At 43.8% G+C, this 19,935-nt stretch overlaps 1 protein-coding gene across 1 annotated transcript in view; it reads right to left on the bottom strand.

Moving 5' to 3' along the window:
• MGAT5 (alpha-1,6-mannosylglycoprotein 6-beta-N-acetylglucosaminyltransferase) overlaps positions 1-16,518 on the bottom strand; it is a 165,048-nt gene extending 148,530 nt beyond the window's left edge. The window contains exon 1 of the mRNA XM_065413559.1: positions 16,130-16,518. Coding sequence (XP_065269631.1) covers positions 16,130-16,370 — 241 coding nt within the window. The 5' untranslated portion in view covers positions 16,371-16,518. The remainder of the gene's footprint in view (positions 1-16,129) is intronic.
• Positions 16,519-19,935: the final 3,417 nt, after the last annotated feature.

The following is a 19,935-nucleotide window of genomic DNA, read 5'->3' as shown; positions in this document are numbered from 1 at the left end:
GCACTATCTCAAGAATTTACATTATTCAATAGATGCTACCATTACGCTGTTAATCATGCAAAAATAGGTTTAAAATGTGTAATTATCTTCTTTTCATAACTTTAAAATCAAATGGTTTTCTGATCTGTAATCTGACATGTGGTAGAATTTTCAATTATAATTCATAAGCAAAGATTCACTTGCTTTACACTGGGTTTAGTTTTGTCATATGGTTTTTAGTGTTTCTAATTAGTTTTTAATCAGCAGTCAAATATTTGTGCAAACAAGAGAAAGTTTCTGTGGAAAGGCTGTTAAGTTTAAAGTTAAGGAACGCTACCCGAAAAGAAAATGAATTGCACCTATTTTAAGGATACTCCAACTATGTATATCTTCCTTCATTGACACTGTTTTCTTTGCCTTCCAAAGACCATAACAAGTGAAAGCACAGAGAGTACTAAATAAAAAAAAAAATTCTATCCATATCTATATCTAGAGAGAGAGAGAGAGCGCGCTCATATTTTGAAATACGTGTCAATATATTGTGATAGACCCAGGCCAGTTGGGTACAGCAGAATAGCAGAAGGCAGATATACTGGCCACTGGATTAACAGTTTTCTGTTCCCTGACTGACCAGAGCAGGGGCTGCTCCAGGCTAATGAGAACATCTGACTCCAATTAATCTGCAAAGAGTCAGGTGAGGCCATTAAGCTAATGTGACCACCTGACTCTAATTAAGGCCCCGCTGATACTATAAAAAGGGCTCACTCCAGTCAGGCAGAGGAGAGCCAGGGGAGAGGAAGTGTGGCTGAAGGGCTGGTTAATGAAGACACCGTCAAGTTATTGATAAGGGAGCCCTAAGGTAAGGGTGAAGAAGGGAGAAGCAGGAGAGCTGTGGGGAAGTGGCCTAGGGAAATGTAGCAACTCTGGCAGTGAAAGGTTGGCTGCCAACAGCTGCTACCATTAGGGTCCCTGGGCCGGAACCCGGAGTAGAGGGCGGGCCCGGGTTCCCCCCAACCCACCACTACAGGAACACCTCCTGGGAGGGGAAGTCAGGTCCCTGTCAGGACAGGAGGCTAAACTGTTCTAAAACAAGCCCTAGGGACAACAGAGACTGTGGGAATTCTCTCACCAACCTCCTTGCTGGCTTATGATGAAAAGGGCTCAGTAGACTGTAACCCTGGCCCTAGAGAGAGAAGGGCTACGTGGAGGGTCACAGAGAGCCACTGAGGCTAGCATATACCGCCTAAAAGCGCAGGACCTACGGGGACAAGGTCAGAGCTCTGCCACAATATATACATATCATATTGTAAAGCATTTTTATATAAATGTTAATCATTGAAAATTTTAAAAAACAGTCACATTGGAGCAGAGTGACAGAAAAAGATTAAACAGTTATCAACATGATTTTAAGGTCCCATTTCTTGCAGCCTGTCTGGAAATGCTGTGTTTCTCAACCTTTTTGAGCTGGTGACCCCCTTTGGACTTAAAACAAAACAAAACATGAAACCCTCCCCCCCACTAGAAAAAACTTTCAACCCCTACCTTCAGCTTTGGCCACAGGGCTTCAGCATCCTTGCGAGGCACATGGCTGAAACATGTACATTCACTTCCCAGGGCCCCCTGTAGCGTGGGGCCCCAAGTAGTTGCCCTGCTTCCTAACCCCAATGCCGTCCCTGCTTGCAACCCCCTAAACCCATCCCATGACCCCCAGGTTGAGAAACACTGCTGTATAGGATGGGAGCTCCATTTACAAGTTGTGTAACATAAAAGATCTTAAAGGTGTCAGTTGTCCAGAATAGCAATGCATTTTTGGCACATATATAGCAAGCTCTGGATTTTGGACCAGTACAATTCTTGATTACCATTAAGCACTTGCTCTAGATAGAGGCTGTGACAAACTGACAATATCCTGCAATATCCAGAACAAACCTTATGTAATTAAGTTAAACTTTACTGAATCAACTTGAACGTTACTGAATTAGAATTAGTATCTTTGGGGTCAATTGTATTAAAAATGCAGTTGTTCTATGTATTATTATAGAATCACATGTAACTTCTCTAGGAGCAGAGGGACGCTAATGTAATTCCTTCCATTATTAGCCATTTGAAGCCACCTCCTGGAGAGGTTTGTATATACTACTAGTTCAAACTGAATTCTCCAAGGAACCAACAGATAAAGGATTTTGGGGTAAATAGCCTGGTTTTAAATGGACTCCGGGCCTTCTTCCTGATTGTGCAAATGGACAGGTCCATAGAGAGCTCCAATCCTTAGGGAAGACTCTGTGCTTGAGCTGAGCTGAAGCTGTAACGAACTTGAAACCATGAGGAAACCCCTTGGATAGGATTTTGAAGGACTGCTCCTGCCAGAGCCCATGGGTTGAGGTGATCTCTAGTAAGCTTATTAGCATGCATGTGTGTGGGGGGGAGGAGGGGATGGGGGTTAATTGTTTTTAAATGTGTTTTCTCTGTAGTGATTTTAAATTGACTTGCATACGAAGTGCTGTGTGGTACCTTATAATGGTGGGCAATTACTCTGTTACTAGTCTCTGAAGAGAAACTAAGCAGGCCTGCTTAGGCAGAGTCTCTGGCTTGGATGTCACAGTATAGTTAGGGGTCCGTGCAACCTGGAATACCCTGGTCAGAAACGTATTTCCATTCAAGAGAGGAGAAAGCCAGAGGAGAGTGAAGCCTAGAGCAGGTGCCCTTGCTGGACCACAGAAGAGGAACAGAGGTGCAGTTGCCCTGAACTGTGACAGAGGGCTAGGGATGATTGCTGATATTAAAACATTTAAGTGTTTTGGAACCATCATGTTGAGCACATTGTTAGCCTCTGTAAATGCATGTTCTTATTACTGTTGCCCTCAGGTTCCCTGCCTTCCCATTAATCTCTCTGAAATTTCTAAAGCTAGAAAACAGTTCATATAATGTGCCACCTAAAATTTTGAAACCCAAGCTTTTAAACAGCATAAAGAATTAACCTTTAAGCCTAACTGTTCCCATGATATTGGCTGTTAAAGTCATGCCTGATGATAAAGCAGAGGGGGTGAAATTATGGAAGCAAGATGGTAATCAGAAACACCTTATTTTAAAACATATCACTCATGGGAATTTATTGAAATTCTGTTCCCCTATAATTTTGTTAAGGAATATTTCATATGTAAAGCTTCTTGATAATTAATGGAAGATTGAGTGTCAGTCTAGCATCCTCTCCCACTAAAGTCAGGGTTTTGGTATTATGCCATTGGTGACAACATAAACTAATTAGATTTCCATATTCAAAAGGAATGACAGTGACCCAAAAAAGTTAGGTAGAGAAAATACTGATGGCTCCTAGGGAAGGCCGAGACAATGCTACCATGGTAGGTCTTTAATGACAGAGCCTTGAAAAACAACTGGATTGACATTCAAATAGACTCCACCCTACAGGGCTAGGCAGCAATAATGGGGAACCAAATGCGTTTACCTGGCCCATACCTCAATAGTTCAGGTCTCATTGAGCCACAGAAGAACGTTCAAACTACCTAAAGGGCAGCAGGCGCCAGTCACTTAAAAGATCCATTCAGAAGAGGACTCTAAGATATATTAGAATGGTTTAAAATGGTCTGTGTGGCTAAGTGGCAAACCAAGTATAAAGCATTTTAAAATTTTATTCATAACTTGTTCCAAACTAGGAACTGACCAATTTAAAAATGATTATGCCTGATCCACCCTGGTCAGGCAAACAACATTTAAACAGAGTTACAATGAATATGTTAAACAGTTCCACGAATGTAATTTAAAGGCAGGGCTCCAGAGGCCACTGCCACTAATATCAGATCGAAGGGAAAAAGGAGAGCAAGGAATCTGCACAAAAGTACAATGCCGAAGGAGTAAAGCTATAAATAAGGTAGGTGAATTAAAGATTAAAAAACCATGTTGCCTGCAGTGTGGTGGTGTACAAAGTACAGTGAGAAGAGTAACAAAAAAAAGGGCCTTCTACAGTGCTGACAACTGCACTAATTGGAGCAGACTGCAGAGTAGGGAAACAGGCAAGCAGCTGAAAGTTATCACTCGGGTGCAAATTAAAAAGTAGAAGGGGAAGCTAAGAACGTGTGCCTATCTGATGTGATGAAAACAAGGAATTTGCCCATCCACCCACCCACATTTATACTATTCTAATGTTTAAAAAGAAAAGTACACAACAGACCAAAGTTAAAAGATGCCCATGTCTAGAACACCGGGTATAAAATAGAGGAAATATATAAAATCGGTTAAAAAAAATATGTTGTGTGAAAATTAAAATTTACTGGCTATTTTCACAAGGAGACAAAACAAACGGAGGCATCAGGAGAGTTGTGATTGTTCAATGGCGATTAAAGGCTGAGGCTTCAGAAACATGGTAACAGTTTGGGGAGGCTTTCATTGAATAGTGGATCAACATCTTCTGACTACTGTTAGAAATACTGACCATTAACAAGGATTTGGCCTTCAAATAAAATAGTTATGTATATTAAAAGTTTGAGACTTAATTCGATGCACTGCCCAATGGACACCCAACTCAAGTATGGCATTATTCTTAATCATTATTCTTTAAACAGAGCACTAGTCATACTGTTATTGAAAATACTTTATTGCAAACATCTTAATCCTTCATCTTCAAAATCCCCAATTTGCACATAAAATGTGTGAAGCTGCAAAGTATATATATTTTTTTAATTATTGTTACTTTGCACTTACATAGCACCTGTTTAACTAAGGATCTCACTCTCTTTTCTTAAACAAAAACAATAAGTTTGTTTCCTGTGAAGTAGGTTAGGATTAGAGCGGGGGTGGGTAAACTACGGCCTGCGGGCCGGATCTGTGAGCCCCGCACCGCGCTCAGAAGTGGCCGGCACCACGTCCCTGCGGCCCCTGGGCGGGGGGGCAGAGGGCTCCGTGCATTGCCCTTGCCTCCAGACACCATCCCCCACAGCTCCCATTGGCCGGGAACGGGGAATTGCGGCCAACAGGAGCTTCGGGGGAGGTACCTGGAGGCACGGCAAGGGCAGCGCACACGTAGCCCTCCGCCCCACCTCCCCCAGGGGCCGCAGCGCTTCCTGGAGTGGCGCAGGGCCGGGGACAGGGCAGGCATGCAGGGAGCCTGCCCTGGCCCCAGTGCACGCCGCTGCCACCCCGGAGCCGCTTTAGGTAAGCAGCGCCGGGCTGGAGCCCAAACCCCTCCTGAACCCTAACTCCCTGCCCCTCGTACACCCCACACCCCTCCTCTGCCCCAATCCCATGCCCTGAGCCACTTCCTGCCCACCTCACCACCTCCCACACCCTGCACTCCCTTCCGCACCCCAACCCCCGGCCCTGCATACAATTTCCCCACCCAGATGTGGCCCTCGGCTCAAAAAGTTTGCCGACCCCTGGATTAGAGACAGATCATTTGCCACATCACTGAGCTATAGCTGTCTCTGCTACAGTACCCGACCTCTGTGATCGTGTACCAGATAATTCCACATCAGTATGCACGACAGGAAATGAATCACAGGTAAGTGAAACTGCAGGGGAAATTTAGCTAATGACATCCTGTGTACTTGAATATTGGCTAGAGCACATTAATGCAACCTTAATTTTACAAAAAATGCTATGAAACCTCTGACAGGTGACTATGTTTTGCTGATCAGCTGAGGCTACAGCACCCTTACTTAATGATGGCACATTGGCTAAGTGCTGATTCAAAGGGAAGAGCACCACCTACTGAATAAACATCACCATTCTTTGCAGAAATCTGGGCTTTCTTTGTGGGCGGTCTTCCATACAATCTAACCCAACTCTGCTTAGCTTGTGATATTTAATGGGATCACAATACAAGTTGGTATGTCTGCAGGCTGTCAGACACAAATAAAAATAATCACAGAACAAGGGCTAGTTGTTATCTAAGCCACATAGCAATATAATAGTCAGCTGCCTAAGGGATGGTGACCTCAACCTCATGAGCAAACACATTCACAGAAACACCAGAATCTTCTCAGAGGAAACAAAGCAGTAATAGAAACTGCATGCCCTCCCAGCATCTCTGGCATCTGCTGTAAAGAGGTGCTTTCATCCCACACTGAAGTGAAAGAGGATACCCAAAAAGAAAATGAACAGCTCCTAACTACGTGAGTGTGCAGCCCTAATCTAGGGCATCGTAACTTCCTTGTACAGGTCTAGAAGAAACACCAGTAAGATTTCTCTTTGATAAAATGTTGAAGAGGAAATAATCTCAATGACTAATTAGCAATTAACTTGAGATAGCCTAAAAGGAAGACTACTCTCCATCACAATAGGTGACAAAGAAAGCAAGCTGAAAACACCTATGCCAGGAACACACAGTTACATCAGATTTAAAGGGACAGCATCAACCTGAAGTTTAGCCTTTCCTCCCCCCCACTTTTTTTTTTTTTTTTTTTAAAGCAAGAGTTTGATAATATGCCCATGTGGGAGCCCTTGCCAATAACTGTGGGTTTTACACATTTTCCCTACTTAAAAAAAAAAAAAATCTTTATTTCTTCTCAGTTTCTGTTTAAAGACCCACACAAACATGGGACAAAGGAAACAGTGAAACTTACTATATATATCAGAGGGGTAGCCGTGTTAGTCTGAATCTGTAAAAAGCAACAGAGGGTCCTGTGGCACCTTTAAGACTAACAGAAGTATTGGGAGCATAAGCTTTCGTGGGTAAGAACCTCACTTCTTCAGATGCAAGTAATGAAAATCTCCAGAGGCAGGTATAAATCAGTATGGAGATAACGAGGTTAGTTCAGTCAGGGAGGGTGAGGTGCTCTGCTAGCAGTTGAGGTGTGAACACCAAGGGAGGAGAAACTGCTTCTGTAGTTGGATAGCCATTCACAGTCTTTGTTTAATCCTGATCTGATGGTGTCAAATTTGCAAATGAACTGGAGCTCAGCAGTTTCTCTTTGGAGTCTGGTCCTGAAGTTTTTTTGCTGTAAGATGGCTACCTTTACATCTGCTATTGTGTGTCCAGGGAGGTTGAAGTGTTCTCCTACAGGTTTTTGTATATTGCCATTCCTGATATCTGACTTGTGTCCATTTATCCTCTTGCGTAGCGACTGTCCAGTTTGGCCAATGTACATAGCAGAGGGGCATTGCTGGCACATGATGGCATATACAACATTGGTGGACGTGCAGGTGAATGAGCCGGTGATGTTGTAGCTGATCTGGTTAGGTCCTGTGATGGTGTTGCTGGTGTAGATATGTGGGCAGAGTTGGCATCGAGGTTTGTTGCATGGGTTGGTTCCTGAGTTAGAGTTGTTATGGTGCGGTGCGTGGTTGCTGGTGAGAATATGCTTAAGGTTGGTGGGTTGTCTGTGGGCGAGGACTGGCCTGCCTCCCAAGGTCTGTGAAAGTGAGGGATCATTGTCCAGGATGGGTTGTAGATCACTGATGATGCGTTGGAGAGGTTTAAGCTGAGGACTGTAGGTGATGGCCAGTGGAGTTCTGTTGGTTTCTTTTTTGGGCCTGTCTTGTAGCAGGAGGCTTCTGGGTACACGTCTGGCTCTGTTGATTTGTTTCTTTATTTCCTTGTGTGGGTATCGTAGTTTTGAGAATGCTTGGTGAAGATCTTGTAGGCGTTGGTCTCTGTCTGAGGGGTTGGAGCAGATGCGATTGTACCTCAGTGCTTGGCTGTAGACTATGGATCGTGTGGTGTGTCCGGGGTGGAAGCTGGAGGCATGAAGGTAGGCGTAGCGGTCGGTGGGTTTTCGGTATAGGGTGGTGTTAACGTGGCCATCGCTTATTTGTACGGTGGTGTCTAGGAAGTGGACCTCCCGTGTAGATTGGTCCAGGCTGAGGTTGATAGTGGGGTGGAAGCTGTTGGAATTCTTCCAGGGTCTCCTTCCCATGGGTCCAGATGATGAAGATGTCATCAATGTAGCATAGGTAGAGAAGGGGCGTGAGTGGACGAGAGCTGAGGAAGCGTTGTTCCAGGTCAGCCATAAAGATGTTGGCATATTGTGGGGCCATGCGGGTGCCCATAGCGGTGCCACTGGTCTGGAGGTATATATTGTCACCAAATTTGAAATAATTGTGCGTCAGGATAAAGTCTCAGAGCTCAGCAATAAGTTGTGCTGTGTCATCATCAGGGATACTGTTCCTGACAGCTTGTATTCCATCTGTGTGTGGGATGTTTGTGTAGAGAGCCTCTACATCCATGGTGGCTAGGATGGTGTTTTCTGGGAGGTCACCAATGCACTGTAGTTTTATCAGGAAATCTGTGGTGTCACGGAGATAGCTGGGAGTGCTGGTGGCATAGGGTCTGAATAGGGAGTCCACATATCCAGACAGTCCTTCAGTGAGAGTGCCAATGCCCGAGATGATGGGGCGTCCAGGATTTCCAGGTTTGTGGATCTTGGGTAGTAGATAGAATAACCCCGGTCAGGGCTCTAAGGGTATGTTGATTTGTTCCTGTGTTAGTGTAGGGAGTGTCCTGAGTAGATGGTGCAGTTTCTTAGTGTATTCCTCAGTGGGATCTGAGGAAAGTGGCCTGTAGAATTTGGTATTGGAGAGTTGTCTGGCAGCCTCCTTCTGGTAGTCAGACCTGTTCATGATGACAACAGCACCTCCTTTATCAGCCTCTTTGATGATAATGTCAGGGTGGTTTCTGAGGCTGTGGATGGTATTGCGTTCTGCACGACTTAGGTTATGAGGCAAGCGATGTTGTTTTTCCACAATTTCTGCCTGTGCACGTCGGCCGAAGCATTCTATGTATAGGTCCAGACTGTCATTTCGACCCTCAGGCGGAGTCCATGTGGAGTTCTTCTTCCTGTGTTGTTGGTGGGAGGGTATCTGTGTATCAGTGCGGTGTTCAGTGTTATCTTGAAAGTATTCTTTGAGTCGGAGGCGGCGAAAGTAGGCTTCCAGATCACCGCAGAACTGTATCATGTTCGTGGGTGTGCTGGGGCAAAAAGAGAGTCCCCGAGATAGGACAGACTCTTCTGCTGGGTTGAGTGTGTAGCTGGATAAATTGACGATATTGCTGGGTGAGTCAAGTTTTTGATTATTTTTTATTCAGCGTCTCTTGAATCACTTCACACATCTAAACTGAGAAATCACTTCACACATCTGAACTGACAGATCAAGTTACTCCGTAAATGGCAATGACAGATTTTAAACAGAGATAACAATATATAGATAATCACAGTCACAGCAGACGTAAGTACTGTGAACTGTAGTAAAAATCAGCAGTGGACTGAATCATACTGGGTTCAAGATAGTCTCTGAAGAGCATGATGTAAATAAGTTTGGATTTTGGACTACGCACAATTCACAGCAATTTCACACCTACGCATTCCTTCTCTGAACCTTTTCTGATTCTAATCTCTCTTTTGAGATGAGGTGATCAGAAATGCATGTGTGACGATGTGCAGTCTATATGGTTTTATAAAAACTTGATAAGAAGTCAATATAATGTAACTGGGATAGTTTTAGAGAAAATACGGTAATAAGTGAATATAACGTAACTGGGATATGCTTCATGCAAAAGGTCTCTTGTAAGGTATCATTACAAAGCTTATAATCTACTGAGTATGATCATCTGATTTGTATAAATGTACCACTCTTGTATCTAAAACTAGAAATATAAAATGTAACTCTGAGGGCCTACTGTAATTATGTAAAGTGTGGGCCATTAATGATGGTTTGGAATCTTGATGACTCCCATTAACCAGGACCATTGTCTGCAGATGGTTGTGTTTACCTGTTAGTCTTCCTGTATATGTGTGTACTGGCAAGTGGGCCATGAAGTCTTGCAGTGACATGTGATCATGTCACCTGAACTGGAATCCATCTTTAACCTGGTGCTTTTCCAGTGAGGGGGGGTGGAAACCCAGAGGGACAAAGGGTTCCCGCCTTATGCAAAAGATATATAAAGGGGTGGAAGAGAACAGAGAGGGAGAGAGGAGCCATCATGAAGAATCCCCTAGCTATCACCTGAGCTGGAACAAGAGCTGTACCAGGGGAAAGAATTGTGCCCAGGCCTGGAAGGTGTCCAGTCTGAGAAAAACTTACTGAAGCATCTCTGAGGGTGAGATTATCTGTATTTAGTTTGATTAGACATAGATTTGCGCATTTTATTTTATTTTGCTTGGTGACTTACTTTGTTCTGTCTGTTACTACTTGGAACCACTTAAATCCTACTGTCTGTATTTAATAAAATCACTTTTTATTTAGTAATTTACTCAGAGTATGTATTAATACCTGGGGGAGCAAACAACTGTGCATATCTATCAGTGTTATAGAGGGCGAACAATTTATGAGTTTGCCCTGCATAGGCTTTGTGCAGGGTAAAATGGATTTATCTGGGTTTGGACCCCATTGGGAGTTGGGCATCTGAGTGCTAAAGACAGGCACATTTCTGGGAGCTGTTTTCAGGTAAACTTGCAGCGTTGTGATAACTGATTCAGACCCTGGGTCTGTGTTGGAGCGGACTGGAGTGTCTGGCTCAGCAAGACAGGGTGCTGGAGTCCTGAGCTGGCAGGGAAAACAGAAGCAGGGGTAGTCTTTAGAAATTAATGGAGATATCCCATCTCCTAGAACTGGAAGGGACCTTGAAAGGTCATAGAGTCCAGCCCCCTGCCTTCACTAGCAGGACCAAGTACTGATTTTGCCCCAGATCCCCAAGTGGCCCCCTCAAGGATTGAACTCAGAACCCTGGGTTTAGCAGGCCAATGCTCAAACCACTGAGCTATCCCTCAGGTGGCAGCTCCCAAGGGGGTTTCTGTGATCCAGCCCGTCACAGCATGCAGTATTCAAAGTCTGGGCATACCATAGTCATTAGAAAAAATAATTCCAGCTATATATACAAAATGATGGAAGTCTAAATTAGCTGTTGCCACACAACAAAAAGATCTTGGAGTCATTGTGGATAGTTCTCTCAGAACATCTGCTCAATGTGCAGCAGCAGTCAAAAAAGCTAATAGAACTTTAGGAACGATTAGGGAAAGGTTAGATAACATGACAGAAAATATCATAATGCCACTATATCAGTGGTTCTCAACCAGGGTCTTTCACGGGGGTACACCAACTCATCTGGATATTTGCCTAATTTTACAAAAGGCTACATAAAAAGCACTAGCGAAGTCAGTACAAACTAAAATTTCATATAGAATCATAGAAGATTAGGCTTGAAAGAGATCTCAGGAGGTCATCTTGCCCAACCCCCTGCTCAAAGCAGGACCAACACCCACTAACTCATCCCAGCCAGGGCTTTGTCAAGCTGGGCCTTAAAAACCTCCAAGGATGGAGATTCCACCACCTCCCTAGGTAACCCATTCCAGTTCTTCACCACCCTCCTAGTGAAATAGTTTTTCCTAATATCCAACCTAAACCTCCCCCACTGCAGATTGAGACCATTGCTTCTTGTTCTGTCATCTGCCATCACTGAGAACAGCCGAGCTCCATCCTCTTTGGAACCCCCCTTCAGGTAGTTGAAGGCTGCTATCAACCGCGCCCCCTCACTCATCTCTTCTGCAGACTAAACAAGCCCAGTTCCCTCAGCCTCTCCTCGTAAGTCATGTGCCCCAGCCCCCTGATCATTTTTATTGCCCTCTGCTGGACTCTCCAATTTGTCCACATCCCTTCTGTGGCAGGGGGTCCAAAACTGGACGCAACACTCCAGATGCGGCCTCATCAGTGCTGAATAGAGGGGAATAATAACTTCCCTCGATCTGCTGGCAATGCTCCTACTAATTGCAGCCCAATATGCCGTTAGCCTTCTTGGCAACAAGCGCACACTGCTGACTCATATCCAGCTTCTCATCCACTGTAATCCCCAGGTCCTTTTCTGCAGAACTGCTGCTTAGCCAGTTGGTTCCCAGCCTGTAGCGGTGCATGGGATTCTTCCTTCCTAAGTGCAGGACTCTGCACTTGTCCTTGTTGATCATCATCAGATTTCTTTTGGCCCAATCCTCCAATTTGTCTAGGTGTCACTGGACCCTATCTCTACCCTCCAGCATCTCTCTCCCCACAGCTTTGTGTCATCTGCGAACTTGTTGACGGTGCAATCTATCCCATCCTCCAGATCATTAATAAAGATGTTGAACAAAACCGGCCCCAGGACTGACCCCTGGGGCACTCCACTTGATACCGGCTGCCAATTAGACATCGAGCCGTCGATCACTACCCGTTGAGCCTGACAATCTAGCCAGCTTTCTATCCACCTTATAGTCCATTCATCCATTCCATACTTTTTTAACTTGCTGGCAAGAATACTGTGGGAGACCGTATCAAAAGCTTAGCTAAAGTCAAGATATATCACGTCCACTGCTTTCCCCATATCCACGGAGCCAGTTATCTCATCATAGAAGGCAATCAGGTTGGTCAGGTATGACTTGCCCTTGGTGAATCCATGTTGACTGTGCCTGATCACCTTCCTCTCCTCCAAGTGCTTCAAAACGGTTTCCTTGAGGATCTGCTTCATGATTTTTCCATGGACTGAGGTGAGGCTGACCAGACTGTAGTTCCCCAGGTTCTACTTCTTCCCTTTTTAAAAGATGGACACTATATTTGCCTTTTTCCAATCGTCTGGGACCTCTCCTGATTGCCACGAGTTTTCAAAGATAATGGCTAATGGCTCTGCAATCACATCAGCCAATTCCCTCAGCACCCTCAGATACATTAGATCTGGACCCATGGACTTGTGCATGTCCAGCTTTTCTAAATAGTTCTTAACCCCCTGTTCTTAGGGCTGCTCACCTCCTCCCCATACTGTGTTGCCCAGGACAGCAGTGTTGGAGCTGATCTTGTCTGTGAAGACTGAGGCAAAAAAAGCATTGAGTACTTCCACTTTTTCCACATAATCTGTCACTAGTTTGCCCCCCCCCCCAGTTCATTAAGGGTCCCACACTTTTCCTGAACTTTTTCTTGTTGCTAACATACCTGTAGAAACCCTTCTTGTTACCCTTCACATCCCTTGCTAGCTGCAACTCCAGTTGTGTTTTGGCCTTCCTGATTACACCCCTGCATGCTTGAGCAATATTTTTATACTCCTCCCTAGTCATCTGTCCAAGTTTCCACTTCTTGTAAGCTTCCTTTTTGTGTTTAAGCTCACCCAAGATTTCACTGTTAAGCCAAGCTGGTCGCCTGCCATATTTGCTATAGACAATGACTTGTTTATACTGTTCTATATATAATCAGCGGTTCTCAAACTGTGAGCAAGTTTGTTTTAATGGGGCCACCAGGGCCAGCATTAGACTCACTGGAGCCCAGGGCAGAAAGCCAAACCCTGAGCCCTACCGCACGGAGCTGAAGCCAAAGCCTGAGTTAAGTGAGGTGAAACTTGGGGTATGCAAACAAATCAGACTCCTGAAAGGAGTACAGTAGCGGAAAGGTTGAGAACCACTGCACTATGTAAATACATGGTATGCCCACACCTAATGTACTGAGTGCAGTTCTGGTCACCTCATCGAAAAAAGATACATTAGAACTGGAAAAGGTGCAGAGAAGGGCAACAAAAATGATTCAGGGTATGGAACAGCTTCTATAGAAGGAGAGATTATAAAGACTGGGACTGTTCAGTTTAGAAGAGAGACAACTAAGGGAGGATGAGATGGTGGTCTATAAAACCACAAATGGCATGGAGAAAGTGAATAAGTGTTATTTACCCCTTCACATAATACCTGATGAAATTAACAGGCAGCAAGTTTGAAACAAACAAAAGGAAGTACTACTTCACACAACCTGTGGAACCATTGAATGTTGTGGGGCTAAAAGTATAACTGGATTAAAAAAAGAATTAGATAAATTCATGGAGGATAAGTATAATCAATAGCTATTAGCCAAGATGGTCGGGGTGGAACTCCATGTTCTGGGTGTCCCTAAACCTCCAACTACAAGAAGCTGAGACTGGATGACAAGGGATGGATAACTTGAAATTACCCTGTTTTGTTCATTCCCTCTGAAGCATCGGGTACTAGCCACTGTTAGAGACAGGATATGGAGATAGATGGACCACAGGTGTGACCGAGTATGGCAGTTCTTATGTTCTTAAATAGTGTCATCATGATATTTTCTGTTTTATTAACTCTTTCCTAATGGTTCCTAACATTTAGTTTTTTTGACTGCCGGTGCACATTGAGCAGATGTTTTCAGAGAACTATCCAGGATGACTCCAAGATCTTTTTCTTGAGTGGTAACAGCTAATTTATACCCCATCACTTTGTACATATAGGTGGGATTATTTTTATAGGTGCTCCGGGGCTGGAGCACCCACGAGAAAAATTAGTGGGTGCTCTGCACCCACCGGCAGCCAAGCTCCCCCCTCCTCACCTCCTTCTCCCTCCCACAGCGCACCATGTCCCCACTTCTCCCCCTCCCTCTCAGCGCTTCCCACCCCCCCGCCGCCTAACAGCTATTTGGCGGCACTTAGGACTTTCCGAGAGGGAGGGGGAGGAGCGAGGATGCAGCACGCTCAGGAGAGGAGGCGGAGAAGAGGCAAGGCACAGGCGGGGATTTGGGGAAAGGGGGTGGGGACGTTGGGGAAGGGGTGGAATGGGGGTGGGGCTGGGGTGGGAAAAGGCGGGGCGGGACGGGGACTTTGGGGAAGGGGTGGAATGGGGGTGGGGCTGGGGTAGTGCAGGGTCGGGAAGAGGCGGGGCCGGGGGGGGGTGGAGCATCCACCGGGCAGAGGGGAAGTCGGCCCCTATGGGTGAAGCCCTAGTCTAAGGACAGCCCCACCTGACGCAAAAAAATGCAACTGGGTCCTTTCCATTTCCCAATACAATGTCATGGAAGCAAGCTTCAGAACCATTGTTGGATGAGTGTACCATATGACACTGAAGCATCACCATATCAATAAAAGCTTTTCCTTTTCTCCACTTAAGCAAAATAAGTAATTTACTGCCAGGGTATATCACTTTGGGCTTGTCCCATAAATAGAATGACTTCCCTGAATTAAGCTGGGTCTATGTGCGGGGTCATACCAGATATTGGCACATTCACACACTTTCTCCAGCCCGGTATTGCTGAATGTTGGGGCAACATATATGTGATCTAGCTGTGCTGCTTGCATCCTTTCCACTACAAACCCAGCTGCTGTAACTTCATATTTATCATCACAGGAGTATGATACATTCTGGTGATCATTTTTTATGGTGTTTCCAAGACAACACTTTGCGATTCTTAGGCATGTTTCAAACTCCAGCACCTTCCCCTTGTATCACTGAAACTTTTCCATGTGGGTTCTCAGTTCTGAGTTTTCCAAGGTTTTATACATTCTCCAATTCATCTTTCAACAAAAAAGAATAATGTGAACTGAAACCAGACCATTTTGAGAAGAATCTCTCTGGCAAGGCTGAAGAACAAACTTTGGTTCTCAGCCAGTGGAAAGGCAGGAACCGCGTTGGTCACTGCCAGCTATTAATAATCTTAGCTTGGAATTTTTCTGTAAGAATAGAAAAAATTGAAGCATCACATTCAAACCACAGAGGCAGAGCTGTCCCTGAATCTAGAAAGTGCAGACTAAACTAAGAGATCGTAAAGTAGTTGAGGATTTGTGAGAGAGTGACTTGATTGTTCCTATTGATGACTGGTTATATTCTGTCTGCTGGACAGATTGTGGCCAGAAAACCCTTTAACCTTAATTAGTACAGATAGTTATTTTAAAACAGAATCAATGTAGTTCTGAAGTTTCCAATATAAAGGCAAATGTTTACTGCTTAACTTGAGTACAAATATTACAGTTACAGAATTAAATGGTGCATTTCCCCCCACAACCATCCACTCTTACGGTAATATTCAGTTCCACTGAGAAAAACAAAGGCTGGATTTGGGGGATTTTAAGTATGGATTCAGCACCACAGAACCCTACTCTGCTGGGGCTTTGAGCCCTATAGGCTTAAGGGACAGGACTGGTAGATCAGTAATTAAGACTATGGAAGAGAATGACCAGTGGACTGAAGAAGCCACAAGGCACTACTTCAACCTACAGCAGAATGGCTCCACTGCTGCTCCACACCTTGTGAGCAGAGGATTTCCTCCCACTGTCCATGGGGAGATTGCCAGTATACAACTTGGTCCACTGGGCTGTATTATGAGGTCAATTTTTTGGGCCATAATTAATGTTGAGAAAACAAATTAATTAACCAGCATTTTCTAGAAAGCTTCTAGGTATTCTAGAATATGCACTCACCATATGCTGTCATTGTCCCAACATAAGGCCCATCAACCACATTTCTATTTTCTTCTGCCAATGCTTTGATATATCTTTTGCTGAGATCCAATATTTGCTCACGAAGCACTGAACTGCTTTCATGTTGAGTTCGCTGTTGAATAGTAAAATGCAGAAGCATCATTCCCCAAATAAAGCCAAAAGTCACCAGAAAAAAGCCAAGTTTCTGAGAAGATAGTTTCCACGGAGTAAAGAATGCCATGGCTTCCCAACAGCTTCACAATCACTGCACGGGTTCTTAAAGCATGAAACCAAGGAGCAAATGCATGGTCCAGGTATGTAAAGATCACACAATGCAGGAATCAATCTCACTCTGGTGCATTAGTCAGTGTATTTCCTCCTTTCAGTTCCATCCTGCTGCTGCCAAAACAAAGAAAAAAAGGCACATGGTCACCATAAAGTACTAGAGTATCTCCAAGCTGTATTTTGTTTGTATTGTAACTTTTGCAAAATATGAGTAGAAAACATGCTCTCTTTGTACATTTTTAATTTGTTATACTTTACAATATGAATCAGAGCAGGAACAAGCTGGGAAAAGTTTTGGAAAGAGAACCATTATTAAAAAATTAAATGTATGTTAACCAGCGTAGAACACCTTTGAAAATTTGGACCAAATTCAATTCTTTAAAAAGTTTCCAATCTGAATTTCAAGGTAAAGGTATTTTAGTGCAATGGGTGAATGAAGATCTTATCTTGCCAATATAGTGGATTTAAAACAATCCTACCATAATTCTTTTGTCAGAGAAGAAGTAATTTTAGCTGGCAGTGACACTGCTATTCGTTTCTGGCAAGAGATAGGGCATATGGCTAGATAGGTAATCAGGAAAGTGGATTCTCTCAAGGGAAAAAGGAAAAAAGTGTTCTGCATTATTTAAGCAAATGCAAGCTCTCCTGGCTTACATTACAAGTATTCAGAGGATTGGAAGAATATCTTATTGTTTTTGTGTGGCCTCAGTGCCGTGTCTCTCAGAGGAATAGCTTCAAAGTTATTTCATAGCGAGTAAGAGTTCAATTAGCACATTTCTGTGCCACACTTATGAATATAAATATATTTCTGAACTGTCACACTACACCTTTTGTGTTTTAAAATGCTCTCACTGTTCTAATTTCAGCATATGCAATTTCAGCAAAGAGTTAGTATATGACTATCTAAAAATCAAGTAGTGGCTCCATTTTTGCATAACACTCAATAAAACCTAGCCAACACCCAATTTTTTGAACGTATTAGTTAATATTAAACAGAACAAGGAAAGCTTACTTAGGAAGTTTCAAGTCAGGTTTTTTAGCATAAAACACTGTAAAAAGGAGAAATACTAAAAGGAAATTAAGTGTAACCTCTAATTTAAAAACACAGATTTAGTAAAGCATTATCCTTTTAACTTTATAATGTTCCCAGACAGGAATATAGAACACACAATGTTCTCTTTTTATTTTGTACTTGCACAGATAATGTAGATGTTGCCTGTTTTAATAGAGTAACTATAGATATGCCTGCTAGCACTGCTGTACATACTTATGGGCACATCAAAAATTCTATCAGAAGCCTTGCTTTTGGTAGAATTAACCACTCCTTGGAGGAAAATGGCCACCTTGGGCCAGAATATAGTGCAAAAAAGCCAATAAGTAAAAGCACTCTGTGATTTTAAATCAAAGACATCCAAGACACTAACTCCCACAATGAACTGAAATTTCGTATAAAAGTTGTCAGCCCTACATTAATATGTTTTTAACCATTACAATTATATTATTTCTTCCCATAATTATACTGTGCTTCAAGACTGGGCAAGGTGAAACCAGAGTAAACAAAATGCATGGCATAAATGAGGTTGTGACGTTGCGCTCCATATGATTTTATGAAAAGATGCTAATAAGTGAGAATATAATGTAACTGGAATATGCTTCATGCAAAAGGTCTCTTGTAAGGTATCATTACAAATCTTATAATCTACTGAGTGTGGTCATCCTATTTGTATAAATGTATCATTCTTGTATCTGAAATTAGAAATATGAAATATAACTGAGATCCTATTGTAACTATGCAAAGTGTGGGCCATTAATGGTGGTTTGGGATCTTGATAAAAAGAAGGAGGAGTACATGTGGCACCTTAGAGACTAACAAATTTATTTGGGCATAAGCTTTCGTGGGCTGAGGAAGTGGGCTTTAGTCCACGAAAGCTTATGCCCAAATAAATTTGTTATTCTCTAAGGTGCCACATGTACTCCTCGTTCTTTTTGCTGATACAGACTAACACGGCTACCACTCTGAAACCTGGAATCTTGATGGCTCCCATCAAGTAGGACAATTGGTTGTAAATGGTTCTGTTTGCTTGCAAGCCTTCCTGTGAGTCAGGCCAGGAAGAATTAAGGCTTGGGGTCTCACAGGACATGTGACCATGTCACCTGGTACTGGAATCCACCTTAAACCTGGTGCTTTTCCTTTTAGAAGGAGGGGTGGGCACCCAGAGAGACAAAAGATTCCCGCCGTCTGCCAAAGCTATATAAGGGGGTGGAACAGAACAAAGAGGGCTGCAGTCATGAGAAAACCCCTGCTTACCACCTGAGCTGGAACAAGGACTGTACCAGGAGAAAGGATTGGGCCCAGACTAGAAAGGAGTCTAGTCTGTGAAAGAAGCTTATTGGAATATCTCTGAGGGTGAGATTTACCTGTATTCAGTTTCTTAAAAGTATTAGGCTTAGACTTGCGTGTTTTGTTTTGTTTTGCTTGGTAAGTTACTTTGTTCTGTCTGTTATTACTTGGAACCACTTAAATCCTACTTTTTATACTTAAAATCATTTTGCTTATTAATTAACCCAGAGTATGCAATTAATACCTGGGGGAGCAAACAGCTGTACATATCTCTCTATTAGTGTTATAGAGGGGGGACAATTTATGAGTTTACCCAGTATAAGCTTTATACGGAGTAAAACGGATTTAATTTGGGGTTTGGATCTTATTGGGTGTCTGGGTGCTGGAGACAGGAACACTTGCTAAGCCATTTTCAGTTAAGTCTGCAGCTTTGGGGGCGTGGTTCAGACCCTGGGTCTATGTTGCAGCAGATTAGCATATCTGGCTCAACGAGGCAGGGTTCTGAAGACCCAAGCTGGCAGGGAAGATGGGCTCAGAGGTAGTTTCAGCACGTCAGGTGACAGTCCCAAGGGGGTCTCTGAGACCGAACCCATCACAGAGATGCTATAAGGTTTTTATTGATGTTCGTTTAGGGCAGAGGTTCCCAAACTATGGGGTGCAGCCCCGTGCGAGAGATGATAAGGTTTATCAGGGGCACAAAGACCTGATGGGGCCAGGCTGAAAGGCTGGAGTCAGGAGAGGGCTCTGTCCATCAGGGGAAGCAGACAGGGCTCTGTGCAGGTGGTCTCAGCTGCCAGGATCAGGCTCCCTGCATGCCTCATTCCCCCACTGTTGCAGCTGCCATCACCAGCAGTTATGTTCCTCTGATGGGGATGCTGGCAAAGACTCTGGGAGCGAGGAACAGAAGGCTATACCCCAAGAATACTGACACCCTTCCCCCACCAGACAGTGCCCCTTCCTGACCCTGACCCTTCAGTGCAGCTCCAGGGCACACAGCCCCATCTACTTGCCCTGCCAGACACAGCCTGCACAGGGAAAGCAGACGTGGCCAAGCTCAAGCTCTAGATGGATAAAATTAACACTAACAACAAAAAAATCAATGTAAAAACGGCCATTTTCACAAAAAATGTTAACACTGTCAATTTTTGAATTTTTCTTGGACTTAAAACAAATACATGTA

This window comes from Emys orbicularis, chromosome 11 (genome assembly GCF_028017835.1).
Source record: "Emys orbicularis isolate rEmyOrb1 chromosome 11, rEmyOrb1.hap1, whole genome shotgun sequence".
Lineage (NCBI taxonomy): Eukaryota > Metazoa > Chordata > Testudines > Emydidae > Emys > Emys orbicularis.
The sequence above is the reverse complement of the archived record's forward strand: the minus strand, read 5'-3'. Positions and strand labels throughout refer to the sequence as shown.